General features: G+C 56.5%; 3 protein-coding genes across 4 annotated transcripts in view; 1 reads left to right on the top strand and 2 right to left on the bottom strand.

Annotated features, from left to right (window-relative positions):
• Positions 1–4,876: 4,876 nt before the first annotated feature.
• Positions 4,877–8,536, bottom strand: MED29 (mediator complex subunit 29). 2 transcript variants are annotated; one of them, XM_010600329.3, is made up of 4 exons: positions 8,276–8,506; positions 7,936–7,994; positions 7,424–7,508; positions 5,383–5,678 (listed from the first exon to the last, which is right to left on the bottom strand). In XM_010600329.3, exons 1-4 carry the CDS (start codon positions 8,489–8,491, stop codon positions 5,436–5,438), a joined length of 603 nt encoding a protein of 200 aa, XP_010598631.2. In that variant the 5' UTR covers positions 8,492–8,506; the 3' UTR covers positions 5,383–5,435. The 2 variants fall into 2 exon arrangements, with proteins under 2 accessions (XP_064149710.1, XP_010598631.2); XM_064293640.1 differs by lacking the exon at positions 7,424–7,508 and having other exon boundaries at positions 4,877–5,678; positions 8,276–8,536.
• A 55-nt stretch (positions 8,537–8,591) lies between these two features.
• Positions 8,592–13,746, top strand: PAF1 (PAF1 homolog, Paf1/RNA polymerase II complex component). Its single transcript, XM_003420836.4, has 14 exons — positions 8,592–9,095; positions 9,811–9,840; positions 9,938–10,030; positions 10,325–10,446; positions 10,540–10,606; positions 10,715–10,816; positions 10,902–11,007; positions 11,094–11,162; positions 11,280–11,383; positions 11,470–11,586; positions 11,683–11,811; positions 12,832–12,937; positions 13,046–13,136; positions 13,223–13,746. The coding sequence occupies exons 1-14, from the start codon at positions 9,049–9,051 to the stop codon at positions 13,618–13,620; spliced, it is 1,581 nt and encodes a 526-aa protein (XP_003420884.2). The 5' UTR covers positions 8,592–9,048; the 3' UTR covers positions 13,621–13,746.
• A 47-nt stretch (positions 13,747–13,793) lies between these two features.
• The window catches only part of SAMD4B (sterile alpha motif domain containing 4B), a 39,909-nt gene continuing 37,406 nt past the window's right edge, over positions 13,794–16,296 (bottom strand). The window contains exon 13 of the mRNA XM_003420773.4: positions 13,794–16,102. Within this exon, the coding sequence (XP_003420821.1) occupies positions 16,074–16,102 (29 nt within the window). The 3' untranslated portion in view covers positions 13,794–16,073. The remainder of the gene's footprint in view (positions 16,103–16,296) is intronic.

Here is a 16,296-nt window from a genome sequence, read left to right as displayed (position 1 = left end):
CGGACCCCCTCCCAGGGGGACTCCAAATCCCGGTGCCGCTAACAGGACTACGGCTGGAGAACATGGGTGGGGGCACCCTGGGGTCTCCGGGGCCCAGCTAGACGCTGGCCGAGGTCCTAGAGTAGGAATCCCGTTCCGATTCCCTGGAAAAAAGGAGCATTTCCCATCCCTGAGTCAGGCTGACCCTCCCTCCCTTCCCCCATCTGCTGAGTCATCCGCCAGAGAGCCAGGACGCTTGGGACCGGGCCAAAAAGACTTAAGGGGGGGACCTTGCGGGCGGACAGACTGACCCCCCGCACCCCGAACACGGACCTGTGGGGCTCAGGGGTCGGGATCTCAGCCCCTCCTCGCGAAAGAAGAGTTCAGGTTCTCAAGCAGCCTCCTCCCCCAGACCCAGGAGTCCCGGCCCCCTGTCCCCTTCTCCCCCAAGCCTGGAAGTTCGGGCCTCCAGCCCCCTCCTCCCCAAAACCCAGGAATTCGGACCCCCAGGCCCCTCCGGGCTCAGACTCAGGAGTCTGGGCTCCCAGCCCCCGCCCCCACCCCCACCCCCGGGGGTCAGGCGTCCCAGCCCAGGAGGAAGTTCACGTTGGACTCCTCCCCGCTCCCGACGTAGCCAGCGGGAAAATCCGCGGCCCCAGCGGCGGCGGCCGGGAATCCCCTTTGGAATGATGTTGGGGAAGGGGACGGCCGGGGTCCCCCGCCAAGGCGCTGGGGGCAGGTCCTGAGCGGCTGGGGGAGAGGGGTAGGGGCGGAAACCAGAGAGGCTAAAAATACAGCAAACACTTCCGGCCTAGGGGGAGGGGAGCGGGGAGCAGAGTTTCCAGAAAAACAAGCGGGGACGGGAAACGCGGGGGTGTGAGAGCCGTTGTGAGCGCGCGGGCGGGCGGCCGGGCCGGCGGGCGGGCGAGCTGGGGGCCGCGTACTCGCAGCACGTGTGTGTGCCTGTGGCGTGTGTGCGCCCGGCGGGACTGACTGGGTGTGAGTCCAGTGTGCCTGGGGGACGGGCTGGCTGTCTGCGCCTGGGTGTGCGACTGCGTGGGGGAGAGGGAGCGTGGGACCTGTGTGTGTGTGTGTGTGCGCGCGCGCGCGGGCGCGGCAGTGTGAACAGCGTGTGCGCTGCAGGTGCGAAGGCGTGTGCCCCGGCATGACCGGCTGTGTGAGACCGAGGGTGGAAGGTGCATGAGACGTGACTGTGTGTGTGAATAAGTGTGCCAAACTGCCTATGCCTGTGCGGTTGACCATATTGTGCATATTTTAACCCTCTGTGGGTGTGGGAACTCTATGTGCATCTGGCTTTGAGGTGGCAGTCATGACAACGTGTGACTGACAGGAGTTTTGCTTGTACATCTGTGTATAGCTGTATGCCATGGCAGGATCTGGAGTGGCTGAGGGTGTGTGTAACTCCGTGAAGATGCCTGGGCGAGGGTGTGTGCCCTCTGGTGTGACTAGAGGTGCTCTCAGCCTTGTAGAACTATGTACAACTGTGTGTGCCCCACATGGGGGCCTCAACTGTGTGAGGGTGTGATGGGCTGTGCACACACAACTTTGTGTGTAAGCTCACCCATCTGCGTGTGTGTGGTTGTGGCAGTTTTGTGTGTAATCACCAGGTGTGTGAACAGTGCTCACATGCGTCTGTGGCCTTATTTGTTGGTGTCACAGATTGCGTGTGCATTAGAATATGGTAGGCCAGTGTCTGGATGTGGTTCCCCTGTGGCCCCGTCACAAGGCAGTGAAACTGGTGAACTTGGTTCCTGACGTCTGCAGCGCGCGTGATGGGGAGGCGGCTGGCGGGGGCCCCCCTCCCTGTTGTTGTTGGTGTGTCTGCCTTCGTGGGCAGAGCAGACGCACACACACCAGCACCTGAGAAGTCACGGCAGCGTCTGTGTTCGGCCTTATCTATGCCCAGCGACACTGCCTCTGATAGTGTTGGGCTGAGGGCAGGGCTGAGTCAGCCTGTGATGGGCAAAGTCTGCGATGGGGTGACAGATAGCGGGTTAAGTGCTGGGTAGAGGGTTGTTTGTGTATTCATGGCATTGGATTATTTCTTCAGAGAGTTTGTGGTGCAGCCACTGTGACAGGGTCCCTGGGGACACCGCGCTTGTAGGATGGTGGATCATGGTATCCTCTGTTGGGATGGGGTGTATCCCCCACAGTCTTTTGCCTACAGGAGTGGCTGTGTATCTCACATACACCCTTCCCTGGAGTGTGTGGTTGTGCACCGGACTCGGTCTAATAACCTAGTAAGAACAAAGTTCTCCCCAAGTCCCTCCATGATCTGCTTCGACTTCCTGTCCTATTCCCACCCCCTCACTGTGGCCCAGGTCGCCTTGCTGTTCAGTAAACACAACAGCACATCCCTACCTCAGGGCCTTTGCACTTGCTGTTCCCTCTCTGTGGAATGCCCTTGCCCCACATGCTCACATGACTTATTCCCACTTCAAGTCTTTGCTCCAGTATCGCCTCAGTGAGGCTTTCCTTAATTTGTGTCAAAGGTTAAAAAAAAAAAACTTTCCTTTTTTAGATAATAATCTTGTGTATCTATATTTAAAAAAAACTCATTGTCATCGAGTCAATTCTGACTCACAGCCACCCTATAGGACAGAATAAAACTGCGCCATAGTGTTTCCAAGGAGTGGCTGGTGGATTGGAACTGCTGACCTTTTGATTAGCAGCTGAGCTCTTAACCACCGCATGCGCTGCCAGGGCTCTATCTTATCTATAAACCGGTTGCCATAGCGGCCTTATAGGACAGAGTAGAACTGCCCCACAGGGTTTCCAAGGAGTGCCTGGTGGATTTGAACTGCTGACCTTTTGATTAGCCGCTGTAGCTCTTAACCATTACACCACTGTGGTTTCCATCTTATCTATATAACATAATAAATACAAGAAAATACAGGTAACATCCGTTCGTACACCATAGTAATTAATATCCGTGAAACCCCTACCCAACCGAAGCTCTTCAACTTTAATGGTTTTCAACGGCTTAATAATTTTCCTCTTGTGTTTCTTGCCTTAGACTTATTCCTAAGTACCAAGTTTTTTGCTGTTATAAATCTCTACTTCTGATCTCACTCCTCTGCCTTATTTTTCTTCTTGGAGCATCTCGCTATCAGATAACACGTTCTACTTTGTCATGTTTATGGTCTCTCACTAAGGTATCTGCTCCAGCAGGGCAGGGATCTTTGTACTGGGCCTGGCCCACACTAGGTGCTCACTAAATGGTTGTCAAATGAACACAGCTTCCTGGTGCACACGTCCCATCCTGTGTGTGGCTGCTGGGCTGTGCACCCACCCCCTCGCCTCATCCCTGCTCTGTTTTAGTCTTCCCCTTCAATGTGGTGTGGTTTTCAGCACTGTGGGCCCTCGATCATGGGTGGTGGCAAGCCACACCCCAGCCTCTGTGTAAGGTGGTCATGTTGCCTCTGCCCAGTAGGTCCAACTGTCCCCCAGTCTTCTCGTGTGGCACCGACACGCCTCCACCAGTACCTGGCATGTCCCCCCAGGGTGGGCTCTGCTGGGGAAAGGGTTAGTGCGTTTTTGGTCATACACAGGATAGCTGCATCACGTTAGGTAGAAGTATGGAGCCCTGGTGGCCCAGTGGTTAAGTGCTATGGCTGCCAACCAAAAGGTTGTCAGATCAAATCCACCAGCCACTCCTTGGAAACCCTATGGGACAGTTCTTTGTCTTATAGGGTTGATATGAGTCAGGATCAACTCAACAGCAATGGATTATGGGTTTTAGGCAGAAATATGACTTCGTTAGTGTATTTATTTGGAGATTCAGTATAGTTTAAAATGTATACTGGTGCCAAGTGGCCAAGGGGTAGATTATGGTGGTCAGTTGTGTGTGTCAACCTGAGTAGGCTATGGTGCCAAGGTACTCAAATGTTAATCTAGGTGTTGCTGTGAAGGTGAAGGTATTTTGTAGATGGGATTAAAATACATAATCAGTTGACTTTAAATAAGGGAGAGTATGTAGATAATGGGGGGAGTTGGTTCATCAGTTACATGAGCAGGGCCGAGGCTTCCCGGAAGGAGTTGCACCTGTGGATGGAAGCTTCAGCTTGTGCCCAAGAGTTCCAGCCCAGCCTTCCTGATGGCCTACCCTGTGGGCCCTGGCATTTCGAGGAAGGACAAGGAGAAAGGGGAGGAATTTCCCGGGATGTACATGTTCATACACACACACACACACACACTGCTGGTCATTTTCCAGGACTCTAGTGTGGGGACTTGGGCTCTGGGTCGCTATGGTTTTGGAGTTTCCCTGCAGTTGTGGGATCCAGGACAGGAGGCCAACCAGTCCTGATGGGCAGGAAGATGGGAACAGAAGGTGTTGGGTGGGGCAGTCCCACCAACCCGGCTGAGTCACTGGAACCTCTCACACCCCAACAGCTGGGCTTGGGCTGGTAGCTCCTCCTTGCACTTGTCCAGGCATGAAGGCCATGGCTGAGCTCCCCTGAAGCTCTCCAGGGAGCAGGGAGCTTGGTGGGGCACTCCCTCCCCGGAGCCCCCTCCCCAAGGGCAGCTTCCCAGAACTGGGGCCCAGGGGCCTGGGTCCTCCCCACAACTGATGATTCACGGCCTTTTCACTTCTTCTTTGGGGCTAAAAATACAGGGACCCAGGCATCCAGCTGAGCTGGGCCTCACCATGGATTGCACAATGGCCCTGGTGCGGGTGCTCTGACGCAAGCCTGGGGCAATTGGGGGCCCCAGCTGCTCCCGAGCAGACCTGCTGAAGTCAGGGCCTGGGCCTCTCCACTTCCCCTTTTTTGGGTCAAGGACACTGCGGGCTGGGCTTACGTGGGAGGTGGGGGACTCTGGACTTGTCTGTGCCTCCCGAATTCGGAGCTCCTCCCTGTACCCCAGGTAACCCAGGTGTCCAGCCTCCCAGAATCTGGCCCCCTCTGAAGACATGGAGTCTCTGTTAGGACTTGGCAGCAGGAGATAGCAAAGGGAAACTAGAAAAAAAGAGAGACAGGGAGGCCCAGGACCACAGGGGGGAGACACGGAAATTGGAGCAGAGAGACAGAGGCAAGGCCAAATAAAATCAGAATGAGAGAGATGGACAGACAGATGAAGGAGAGACAGAGGGACAGCTAGAAAAAGCAGTGAATCATCCCCTGCCCCTACTGGGACAGAGTCAAGCAAGATAGAGGGAGAGTAGCCCAGCCAGGGCTCCACATCAGGGCCAGGTGCGGGGAGGCCCCTGGAAACAGGGGTCATCAACACACACAGTCCAAAGTCCACTCCGGGCTGGAGAGGGGAACACCGGGTGGGGGAGGGGGGCACAGGGAGCGGAGGCCCGCCCCGCCCTCTGCTGGCAGGCCGCTGCTGCCCCCTGCTGGCTCCGGGGGGAGGAAGAACAGGCCGAGACAAGACTGCTTAAGATTACCACTTGTTCATTCCCCAGGCCTGCCCACTCCCCAACCTCCAGCTCAGAGGGTGCCCCCGGGGCCTGTGGGTGGTGCTGGCGTCTTGCCCGTGACCTTGTTGGCGCAGTCCAGCAGGGCAGTGTGAATGTCCTTGGCACAGGCAATCTGGGCTTTGATGACGGCCAGGTACTGAGGGTAGGGCAGGCTGTCCGGCTGTACTGCGTCTGGCTTGGTGGCTGTGGGCACCAGCGTCGGAGAGTGCTTGGCACTGTCGCAGCTCTGGGACAGGCACTCATGTGCCAGGCGCTGTGGGCAGGAGGGCAAGGCTATGCTCCCAGCGCTCCTAACCCCAGCCCAAGGGCCAACCTGGGGTACACTCTGCTGGGCCTCTGGGATCCCAGGGTCCTAGGGTCAAAGCCTGGCCCTGCTGGTCACTTGCTGAGTGACCTCAAGCAAGTGGTTGTGAGCCTCGGTTTCTTCCTTTGGAAAAGGGATTTAAGAACCATCTCTGTCTACCTCAGGAGGTGACAACAGTGAGGACAGGCTCGTGAGGCAAGGGGCACAAGTCGTGCCCCATCGTTTAAGTGCTAACTAAAGAACGTTGTCTACTCTTATTGTCATTCTCATGATTGGGTCCTAAGCCCAGGCTTGGAGCTGTCTGTGGCCTCCCTGGCTCCCACTCCTGGTTTTCCCCCTATTTGTCTGGCTGCTCCTTCTAGGCAGTTCTCACTCTACCCAAGCCTCACATGAGCAATTCCCAGGCCGTCTTCTCCTCTTCCTCCTCATGTCCTCCCAGGGCGGTCACACCCACACACACCACACCAGTTCCCACCTCTGGACTCATGTCCACATTCTCTGTCCCCAACACCTGCCTCTCCTGACATTCCCCGGGGCCCCTCATACTCTCTCTCCAAACTGCTCCTCTTCCTCCTGGGTTCCCCTGTAAGGGACGGCCCCAACACTGCAAACGGAGCCTTGAGCCTCATCTTGGAGGCTCCTTCTCCCCCGCACCTGCCTGTACGCAGGCCTCCTCAGCATCTCTCCCACCTGCCCTTGTTTCCTTCCCTTCCTTAAGGCCCTGCCTGGCTGCGCCTAGACCTATCCCACCTGGATCGTGCCGTGGCCACCTCCTTGGACTTCCAGAGACTGGAGGCAGTCTTGGCCCTTGTAACCCGTCCCTCAGTTGGCAGCCAGAAGGATATTCCTAAAGAGCAGATGGGTCCATGTTTCTCCCTGTGTGAAATCCTCCATGGTTCCCCAGTGCCCTAGGGCCATGCTCAATCTCCGACAAGCCCAAATGACTACCAGCCAGACTGAATTCTTCAAGTTTCCGAAGTGCATGTAAAGCCGAAGCTGTCCTCACTTGCTGGAACACTCTTCTGCCACTACCAGGCTTCTCCAATTCTGACTTTTTTTTTCCAGATCTAGTTCAAAATGATGATGATGACGGTACTATAAGAAACCCTCACCATACGCCTGGTGCCACATGATGTATTTTACGTGCATGATCTCGCTAAGTCTTCTCTGAAACTCCATTTTCCAAAGGAGGAACCCAAAGCTCAGAAGTGGACACTGATGGTTGGGGGATTCACACAGTCAGCCGCATCCCAGAGGCCGTACTCTTAGCCACCTGCCCTTCTCCCAACTCCTGTCCCTCTCCCATTCTTTCTTCCAGCCTCAGCTCAGATGTGCTCCCAGGAGCCTTCCCTGAGCCATCCCCCAGCCCAGACAAGGCAGGTTGGGTGCCTTCCCAGGGCTTCCACAGTCCCTTGAGATTCCCTCGTTTTAACCCCGACCCTTCTGCCTGTGCCTCCCCCATCCCAGCCCTGACCACTCTTGCTGTTGCTGTTTGGAGACATACTTGTCACCCCACTGGACTAGAGGCTCTGTGAGGGTAAGGATCAGAGCAGCACTGTGTCCCTCACATTGGCTGAAGCACAGGCCTGGCCTGAAGGTGCTGCTGAGTGTGTGCTGAGTGACTGAATGACGGTGCCTGAGGACTCAGGGGGCTGAGTCAGGGCTGGGGCACTAGTGTCTGGGAAGCCCCTTACCAGGCAGAGCTCCAGCTGGTCACAGAGTGCATAGAACTCCTCCAGACACTTGTCAAAGTGCTGTATGGGTCCGTCACTGCTCTTTCTACAGCCCAGGAGAAGAGAGTAATTGAGGAATGGACTTCCAACCTTTGAGACACCAGTGTGTATCCAACTATCCATCACTCAACCAAGAGCAGGCCCAGAGACCAGGGCAGGGCCTAGGGGACAGGCAGTAAAACCCCGTTGCTATCGAGTCAATTCCGACTCATAGCGACCGTACAGGACAGAATAGAACTGCCCCATAGGGTTTCCAAGGAGTGACTGGATTCGAACCGCTGACTTTTTGTTTAGTAGCCAAGCTCTTAAATCACTGTGCCACCAGGGCCCCAGCAGTAGTGGACACGAAGCCACAAAGCGCAGGACAAGCGGAGGGGGCGGCGTTTGTCTGTAGACAGGTGGAAGCCTGGGCACAGGGAGATTCTGAGACTGAGGTGGAGATGGGTCACCCCAGGGAAAGGGGCTGCACTCACTGTCCGTTGTCAATATTCGTGTTCTGAATCAAGTTCTGAGCTGCAACCTTCATCAAGGTCTGGGTAATAAAATAAAACAACACAAAAAAGGGGTGATGGAGAAACTGAAGGGGACGCCCTTAGCAGATCTGTACCCACTCCTCCTCTTCATTTGGCACCTGCCCTCCTGACATGTCACAGCAGCGCCCAGTCCCATTCCTACGGCCACCACCGCCCGCATTGCCCGCAGCAACCTCCCGGGCCTCCCTCAGGCCCCCTTCTCGCGCCGATCGAGGGCAGACTCAGCGCGAGCCCGTCCTCTCCCCATCCCGCTGGCTCGGCGCGGCTCCCGGCCCATCACCTGTAGGCTCTCCTTCAGCTGCGGGATGAGCAGCTTGTAGCGCTGCACGGGATCGAAGTCCTGCTGCTGCTGCTGCAGAAGCCCGCTCTGCGCAGGCCCCACCAGCTGTGCCGGCGGCTGCGGCTGCTGCTGGGCAGCCGGGCCGCCCGCCGAGCCCGGGCCCGACACACCAGCGGCTGAGGAAGCCGTCGAAGGGGGCTGTTGGGGCGCAGCCATCTTCCTCGCTGAGCGCGCCGGAAGCGCGCCACAGAGCGGCTCTCGGTTGTTTTTTTTCCTCCCTAGGCCCCGTTGTGCTAGCTAGCCCCGCCTCCCAGACAATTCAGCCAATGGGAGGGAAGGAGGTATCCCATCTGCCGTCACATAGACTCTGAAACCTGCCGTCCAGACTGAGGTATCTTTCCGCCAATCACAGGCGGACATTGTTCCCTTGCTACGCCCCCCGCCCAGCCGCTGGCCAATCCGCGTGTGGGTTCGACTCGGACTCTATTTCCCCGAAGGCCTCGCGGCGTGAGGCGCCCTGTCAGGCCCTCAGCGTCTTGGCGACAGTTGGTGGAGCCGGAGCTGCCGGTCCGTCCTCGGCGCTGCCTGCCCTTTTCCTCCGTCGTCCGGAACTCTTCTTGTCAGCCCCCCTCACCCCGACCCACTCACTCCCCTCGGAGAGCGGCTCCGGCCCGGCCCGGCCCCGGATCAGGCGTCCGCCGAAGCGGCAAGCCTCTCCGCAGCTCCCCGCGGCACAGCCAGGGCCCCGGCCCGGCCGTCGTCGCCTCGTCGCCATGGCGCCCACCATCCAGACCCAGGCCCAGCGGGAGGATGGCCACAGGTAGGCGCCGCGTCTCCTGGCGGCTTCGCTCTCCCCTCGGTTTGGCGGGGCGCGGGGGTCTGGGCGCGGGAGGTGCCTGCAGCGCCTCAGCCCAGGTGCGCCCGCGACGTCACGGAGCGCTCACCTCTGGCGAGGGGGGCGGGGTCTCTAGGTTCCTTCTGGGACGGGGACCTTGTCCCCTTCCCTACCATCCAGTGGAGGGATTCAGCGTTTTAGAGATTTTCTTCGAATTAATCGAGTTTTTAGACCCCTCCAATAAAGGGTCTGGAATCCCGTCTTTAACAAACGATTGAGTGTGTGGGTCTTTTTATTAAAGGATTTGGAAGACATCCCCTCAGGAAGGGACTGAGTATTTGGCCTCATTCTTTAAGGCACTGGAAACCCTGGTGGTGTAGTGGTTAGGAGTTCGGCTACTAACCAAAAGGGTGGCAGTTCGAACCCCCCAGGCGCTCCTTGGAAACTCTATGGGGGCAGTTCTACTCTGCCCTATAGGGTCGCTATGAATCAGAATCGACTGGATGGCAATGGGTTTATTAAGGCATTTGGAGCTACTTCAAACGGGATTGAATTCTTGGCTCCCTCCATTAAGACGCCTGGAGATACCTCTTCCAAAGAGGATCAGGCATGTAACGTTCCCCTTGTAAAAGCTTGAAGCAGCCCCTTCCTTCCACTCTGTCAATCTCGTTTCTCTCTGTGTCTCTCTTTTTCCCACCAGGCCCAATTCCCATCGGACTCTGCCTGAGAGGTGAGCCCCACTGTGCTTTCCAAGAAGGGGTGGGCCAGTGGGAGCTGGGAGCAGAGGTGGGCCAGTAGGGGCCAGTTTTGAGCTGTTGTGTTCCCAGGTCTGGAGTGGTCTGCCGAGTCAAGTACTGCAATAGCCTCCCCGACATTCCCTTCGACCCAAAGTTCATCACCTACCCTTTCGACCAGAACAGGTGAGACAGATCAGGGATGGGGGAGCAATTCACCAGAATATGAGTTCCTCAGGGCAGAGACTGCTGCTCTGTTGGCTGTTCTTGCCTTAAGGCCACAAGGGCAGTAGTAGGTGCTTAATAAATGTGTCAATGGGGCAAGCAGTGTCTTCCCACTGGAGTGCCAGCCTTCTGCCCCCAGTATGGGGAGGGACACTCGAGTTCCTCCCCAGAGAGGAGAAGCATGGCCTCTAGGAAGCAGGGATGAGGGGTAAAGCTGCCATCAGGAAATCATAACAGGCATGTTTCTCCACCCAGGTTCGTCCAGTACAAAGCCACTTCCTTGGAGAAACAGCACAAACATGACCTACTGACTGAGCCAGACCTGGGGGTCACCATCGACCTCATCAACCCTGACACCTACCGCATTGACCCTAATGGTGTGTGGGGAGGCAGGGAGGGTCTGCAGAGGCAAGCAAAGGCCATGCCTAGGCCTCCTTCCTGACGGTCCCGCCACCACTGCTCTCCTCTAGTTCTCCTAGATCCAGCTGATGAGAAGCTTTTGGAAGAGGAGATTCAAGCCCCCACAAGCTCTAAGAGGTGGGGATGCCAAGGGGGTGTTGGGGCCTGGCTTGGATGGGATCTCCAAGGAGGGCGGTGAGGTCCTGAGGGCCCTGAGGTCCTGAGGGCCCTGATCCGCTACCTCAGATCCCAGCAGCATGCGAAGGTGGTGCCGTGGATGCGAAAGACAGAATACATCTCCACCGAGTTCAACCGTTATGGCATCTCCAACGAAAAGCCCGAGGTCAAGTACGTTGCAGCTGAGTAGGGACGGTTGGTGGAAATTTCGGGTATGTCCAGTGGCCCTCTATAAGGCCTTTCTCTTCATTCCTAGGATTGGAGTTTCTGTGAAGCAGCAATTCACTGAGGAGGAAATATACAAAGACAGGGATAGCCAGATTACAGCCATTGAGAAGACTTTTGAGGATGCCCAGAAGTCGGTAACTGAGGGGCTGGTATGGGAAAAGGCAGAGAAAGGTGTGGCTCCAGAACTTGTCCTCTACTTCACCCTGTTTTTGCCCCCCAGATCTCCCAACATTACAGCAAGCCACGAGTGACACCAGTGGAGGTCATGCCTGTCTTCCCAGACTTTAAGGTCAGATTCAGGATGGGAGGCAGGGAGTGGGGTAGCAAAAAGTAAGGAGGTGGGCCAGGGGCAGGCCTCCCGTCTCTGCCCATTCCAGTCCAACCCCAGTGCTCTCCATCCTCCCAGATGTGGATCAACCCGTGTGCTCAGGTAATCTTTGACTCAGACCCAGCTCCCAAGGACACGAGCGGAGCAGCTGCCCTGGAGATGATGTCTCAGGCCATGATCAGGTAGGAAGCCCAGCTGCCCACTTGGCCTGCTCCTTGATAGCCTCTTTGTCCTCACTCTTCATTGCTCCTCCACTTCCCCCAACCAGGGGCATGATGGATGAGGAAGGGAACCAGTTTGTGGCTTACTTCCTGCCCGTGGAAGAGACGCTGAAGAAACGAAAGCGGGACCAGGAGGAGGAGATGGACTACGCGCCAGATGATGTGTACGTGCTTGGGGTTGGGTTTGGGAGTTGAGAAGTGCGTCCTCTTTTCCCCCTCATAGGGAAGGAATGGGGTTGATCTTATACTCTCGTGGTCAGGTACGACTACAAGATTGCTCGAGAGTACAACTGGAACGTGAAGAACAAGGCTAGCAAGGGATACGAGGAAAACTACTTCTTCATCTTCCGAGAGGGTGATGGGGTTTACTACAATGAGTTGGAGACGAGGTATTCAGCACACTCTCATCTTGGGGTAGTTTGGGCCTGTGCATCTCAAGACCCTGGAGCATATGAGGGCCACCTTGGGGGGACACTTGACCTAAGAATTTGTCACACGCACTTATAAGAGCAGCAAAAGCCTCCTCACCTGCATAAGCTGGTTCTGTCTCTAACGTGAGTGGGCAGAAAGAAAAGCTTTACGTAGCGCTGGAGACATTAGAGATTTTGTATACGGTGATCGTTGGGTGCTGTCGGGTCAGTCTCAGTGCGACAAAATGAAACGTGATCCGTAGGGTTTTCACTGGCTGATTTTCCAAAGACTGTCAGGCCTTTCTTCTTTTGTATAGGGCCGACAGCCCAATTTTCCCCAACATGAATGAGATTTTATGTGGAAGTAAACATAGCCCAAGTATAGAATGATAAAATTAGCATATATGTTTTAAAGGAAACATTGGGATACCCAAGTTCAAAAGTGTGATTCCAAAATTCTTTCCTGTTGGCTAAAAGTTCACTGATTTGCTAAGGACACTTGGTATAAGGATTAGGCAAGTGTGACCCTGAGTTTGTATTTAAAGCAGGGACCACACATTCCGATCCTGTAAGCCAGACAGCAGTGGGCTGCTAGGGTCTGGATGACCTGGAGCTCTTGGCAACCTCTGAGGGACACCCTGAGCCAGCTACAGCCCCCTGGTGCTATGCTGTGGAGGGCACAGGGGCCCCATACAACCATAGATTCCTGTTTTCTAGAAGCCAGAAATCTGGATTAGGTGGGAACCCCAGTTTTGTAAGTGTTGACAATTCACATTAAGAAATGGTGCAGGGTCACCCAGTTAGTACCTGGAGAGCTATCATCTTTGCCTCTCCCTGCCCCTGACCACTGGCTCTGTCTCCCTCACGCAGGCTTTTCTGTCCGTGTTTACCCTGGCCTGCTCTGGCTAAACACTGACGGCAAAGGAAACCAAGGCAGACCAGACCCCTCACTCGGGTGGGGTCTTTAACCACATCCTCTGCATGCCTCCCCCCCCGCAGGGTTCGCCTCAGTAAGCGTCGGGCCAAGGCTGGGGTTCAGTCAGGTACCAATGCCCTGCTTGTGGTCAAACACCGGGACATGAACGAGAAGGAATTAGAAGCCCAGGTAACGAGCACCATGCTGGCCAGGGCAGCCATAGGGAGGGTGGTGGAGAGTGAGGAGGGGAACAGAGGTCTGACAGTGACCCTCCCGTCCTACTCTTGCTGTTTCCAGGAGGCACGAAAGGCCCAGCTGGAGAACCACGAACCGGAAGAGGAGGAGGAGGAGGAGATGGAGACAGAGGAGAAAGAAGCTGGGGGCTCAGGTAAAGCCAGACAGATCAGACCCCAGGAGGCCGAAGAGGGTGGGGGACAGGGCAGGCGGGCCTCACCTCTTCTTGCTTCCCCACAGATGAAGAGCGAGAGAAGGGCAGCAGCAGCGAAAAGGAAGGCAGTGAGGAAGAGCGCTCAGGCAGCGAGAGTGAACGGGAGGAAGGGGACAGGGACGAGGCCAGCGACAAGAGCGGCAGTGGCGAGGATGAGAGCAGCGAGGATGAGGCCCGGGCTGCCCGGGATAAGGAGGAGATCTTTGGCAGCGATGCCGATTCGGAAGACGACGCTGACTCTGATGATGAGGACAGAGGACGGGCCCGTGGCAGTGACAATGATTCGGACAGTGGCAGTGAAGGGGGTGGCCAGCGGAGTCGCAGCGCCAGTCCCTTCCCAAGTGGCAGTGAGCACTCGGCCCAGGAGGATGGCAGTGAAGCTGCACCCTCAGATTCCAGCGAGGCTGACAGTGACAGTGACTGAGTGCCAGGGTGTCAGGCTGGTGCAGACATCGCTGTTGTGAGCAGGAAGGCACTTTTCTAGTGGCCTGTGAGCTCTTCACTTCGTTTGTCCCTCCACCCCCACCCCACCCCACCCCACCCCACCCTTTTGCAGTTAATAAAGAACTTCTCTTCCCTCCCAGGCCCTGTGGTCTCACCCCACCTGACTCCCATCCCAGGTGCTCAGCGACCGCAGCCTAAGGCACAGAAGCAGAAGGCCACAGGGGCAGAACCACTGGGGTTTCCATTAAGTGTAGTATAACAAAGGTCAGAATCCTTTTTTGGTTTTTTTTGTTTTTTTTTTTTTCCAAAATAAGCCCAGACCATGAAACAGGTGAAACTCCAACAAATCAGTCTTCTCCAACAGCGAGAAAAACTGTACAGTTACTCAAAGCTGATTCTGCCAGTGGGGCTGGGGACAAAGGGTGGGGGAGGGCGAAATCATGGTGGAAGGGCCGGGCTGGGATGGGGGCGGGAGAGGGGCCGGGTCCTGCCCATCAGAGTGGGGCCGCCTGCGTCCTGCGCACTCTGGCACTCTGCTGTCGGGGCGACGAGGGAGGGGCTGGCTCTTGCCTCCTTGTGTGTGTGGAGGTGTCCCTCACCACCTGGCAAGCAGGCAGAGCCAGTGCATCCTGACAGGTAGTGAAGAACAGGATGGGGCTGGCTGGAGGGAGTGAGGGCCCGGTAAGAGTGACACCCTACTGATTCCAAACGAGGTGCCCCTGTCGCTCCGCTTCCTGGGCCGGGCAGGCAGGCAGGGGCCAGGGTGTCCTGGGAGCTTGAGGAGAATGAGCAAAGGCACAGAAACGTGGAGGGCCGGGGAGGGGACTTGCATAGGTTGATGAGTGTGCAAGAGGTACATAAATAAACCTGACACCCCACCGGCCTGCACTGGGAGAGGAGCTGAGGACCTGGGGGCAGGGCCTAGGGCTCCCGGACCCGGGCCTCCGCCCCTCCCTGGGCACAAGGCTGAGGGAGTTAGTTCCACAGACCAGGAGGGCAGGGGCAAGAAGGCCTGGGGCACTGGGGGAGGTACGGGGAGGGCGCTGGGTTTAAAATTGTTCTTTTTTTGGTTTTTTGTTTTTTCCCAACATTTTGTATCTTTAATAACATACACAATGGTTACCAGCCATATTCATAACAAAAGTTATTCATAAAATGTATCTAAAAATAACATTTTTTTTTTCCTTTTCGGTGTGAAAAGCTTGAGAATGTCCCAGTGAGGGGGGTAGGTTGAGGAGGAAGAGGGGGCTGGAAAAGGGGGAGCCTGGCTTCCCCAGTCTGTGCCCCCGAATCCCCTCCCTCCACCTGGGCTCCAGCACAGCGCCTCAGTAGGAACAGGGATCCGAGACCTGTACGACACGGGCTGGGACAAATCTCCGGGTTATGATAATAGTGTTCCACTTAACTGAGGTCATGACATAATGGGGGCGGGGAAGGCGGAAAGAAAAGGGGGCAGGGAAAGAAACCAAAAACCAAACAATCCCCTTCCCCTATTCCTTACCCCGTCTCTCACCAGCCAAACCTGGGAGTGGAGAAGGGGCGTGTGGGTGGAGAAGGGGACGTTAAGGCAACAGACTTCCTGACCTCACTGGCTGTCCTGGCTCCCCACCTTCAACCTCTGCGTCTAGGGGAACCAGGGCCGGGGCTGGAGGGGGGGGATAGGAAGAGGGGCTAGGGGGGTCTGGGGGAGGGGGCTCTGCCCTCTCCCCTCATAAAATTCAGGCGCCCCCTGCCACTGTCTTGGCTCAGAGAGAGGCCTGGGGATTCTAAAAATGCGAGGGAATGATCAGAGAAAAACCGTTAAGAACTATATAAATATGTATCTTAAATAGGCCTAAGAAATTAATTGTAGAGAACCTCTGATAAACAGGGCAAAAGGAGGTGAGTGAGAGGCAGGTGGCTCCTGTCCTCGTGGGATGGGGAAGAGGAGGAAGTTGGTGGGTGGAGAGGGGCTCCCCTCCCCAGTCCACCGCTTCTCCTCAGCTCCTCTCAGGTTATCTCCCTGCTCACTTCTCCCCAGGGTCAGATGTTTCTGCACAAGCTCCGCAAGGGAGCGGGTCAGCTTGTCTCTGGGGGTGTCTCCCTCCTTGGGGAGGGGCAGGTGGTCAGCAGTCTGGAGGAGGCTGGGTAACAGGGCCAGGTGGGGGTGAGGGATGGAAAGAAGGGGTAGGCAGTCTGGCCAGTCCCTGCCCCCCTTTTTCCTGGCTGCCCCTACCTCCCCCGGCCTCAGCAGAGATCCCGCGACGGGCCTGGGAGTGAGTGAGCAAGGCGGGTGCCAATGTTAAACAAAAGTTAAAAGGGTGAGAGAGTAGAAAAATATTAGAATGTATAGCTGAGCCAGCCCACCCTCTCGCTGCCGCGGAGAAGCCCGTTGGGGGTCGGCCCCCGCCCGCCGCCCGGGGAGCCTATGGGTGCGCTGGGCTGTGGGTCCCGTCAGATGGTGGAGGTTTTGTCTGTCCCATCTGTGGTGAGAAAGGGAGGAAGGGAGGAAGATCAGGAGCTGGTGGGAGGTCCGAGAACAGGCGCTCAGGTAGCCTGTCATCCCAGCCAGGCCCTCCCTGGAGTCTGGCCTCCCCTAGGGACCCCTCAGGATGGCTCTGAGTTGCTCAGTTCAGAGGTGAAGACGCTGGGTAGGTGGGAGCTGGGTCAGGGGAAG

This window comes from Loxodonta africana, chromosome 11, assembly GCF_030014295.1.
Source record: "Loxodonta africana isolate mLoxAfr1 chromosome 11, mLoxAfr1.hap2, whole genome shotgun sequence".
NCBI classification, from domain to species: Eukaryota; Metazoa; Chordata; class Mammalia; order Proboscidea; family Elephantidae; genus Loxodonta; species Loxodonta africana.
Note: the sequence above shows the minus strand (reverse complement) of the source record. Positions and strands in the feature narration are given on the sequence as shown.

Coding starts and splice junctions, on each gene's coding strand:
- PAF1 (XM_003420836.4), top strand. CDS start 9,049: ATGGCGCCCACCATCCAGACCCAGGCCCAGCGGGAGGATGGCCACAG. Junction 9,096..9,810: donor CAGCGGGAGGATGGCCACAG/GTAGGCGCCGCG, acceptor TTTTCCCACCAG/GCCCAATTCCCATCGGACTC. Junction 11,812..12,831: donor TACAATGAGTTGGAGACGAG/GTATTCAGCACA, acceptor CCCCCCCCGCAG/GGTTCGCCTCAGTAAGCGTC.
- MED29 (XM_064293640.1), bottom strand. CDS start 8,491: ATGGCTGCGCCCCAACAGCCCCCTTCGACGGCTTCCTCAGCCGCTGGT. Junction 7,995..8,275: donor AGCTGAAGGAGAGCCTACAG/GTGATGGGCCGG, acceptor TTTATTACCCAG/ACCTTGATGAAGGTTGCAGC. Junction 5,679..7,935: donor ACGAATATTGACAACGGACA/GTGAGTGCAGCC, acceptor TCCTGCCCACAG/CGCCTGGCACATGAGTGCCT.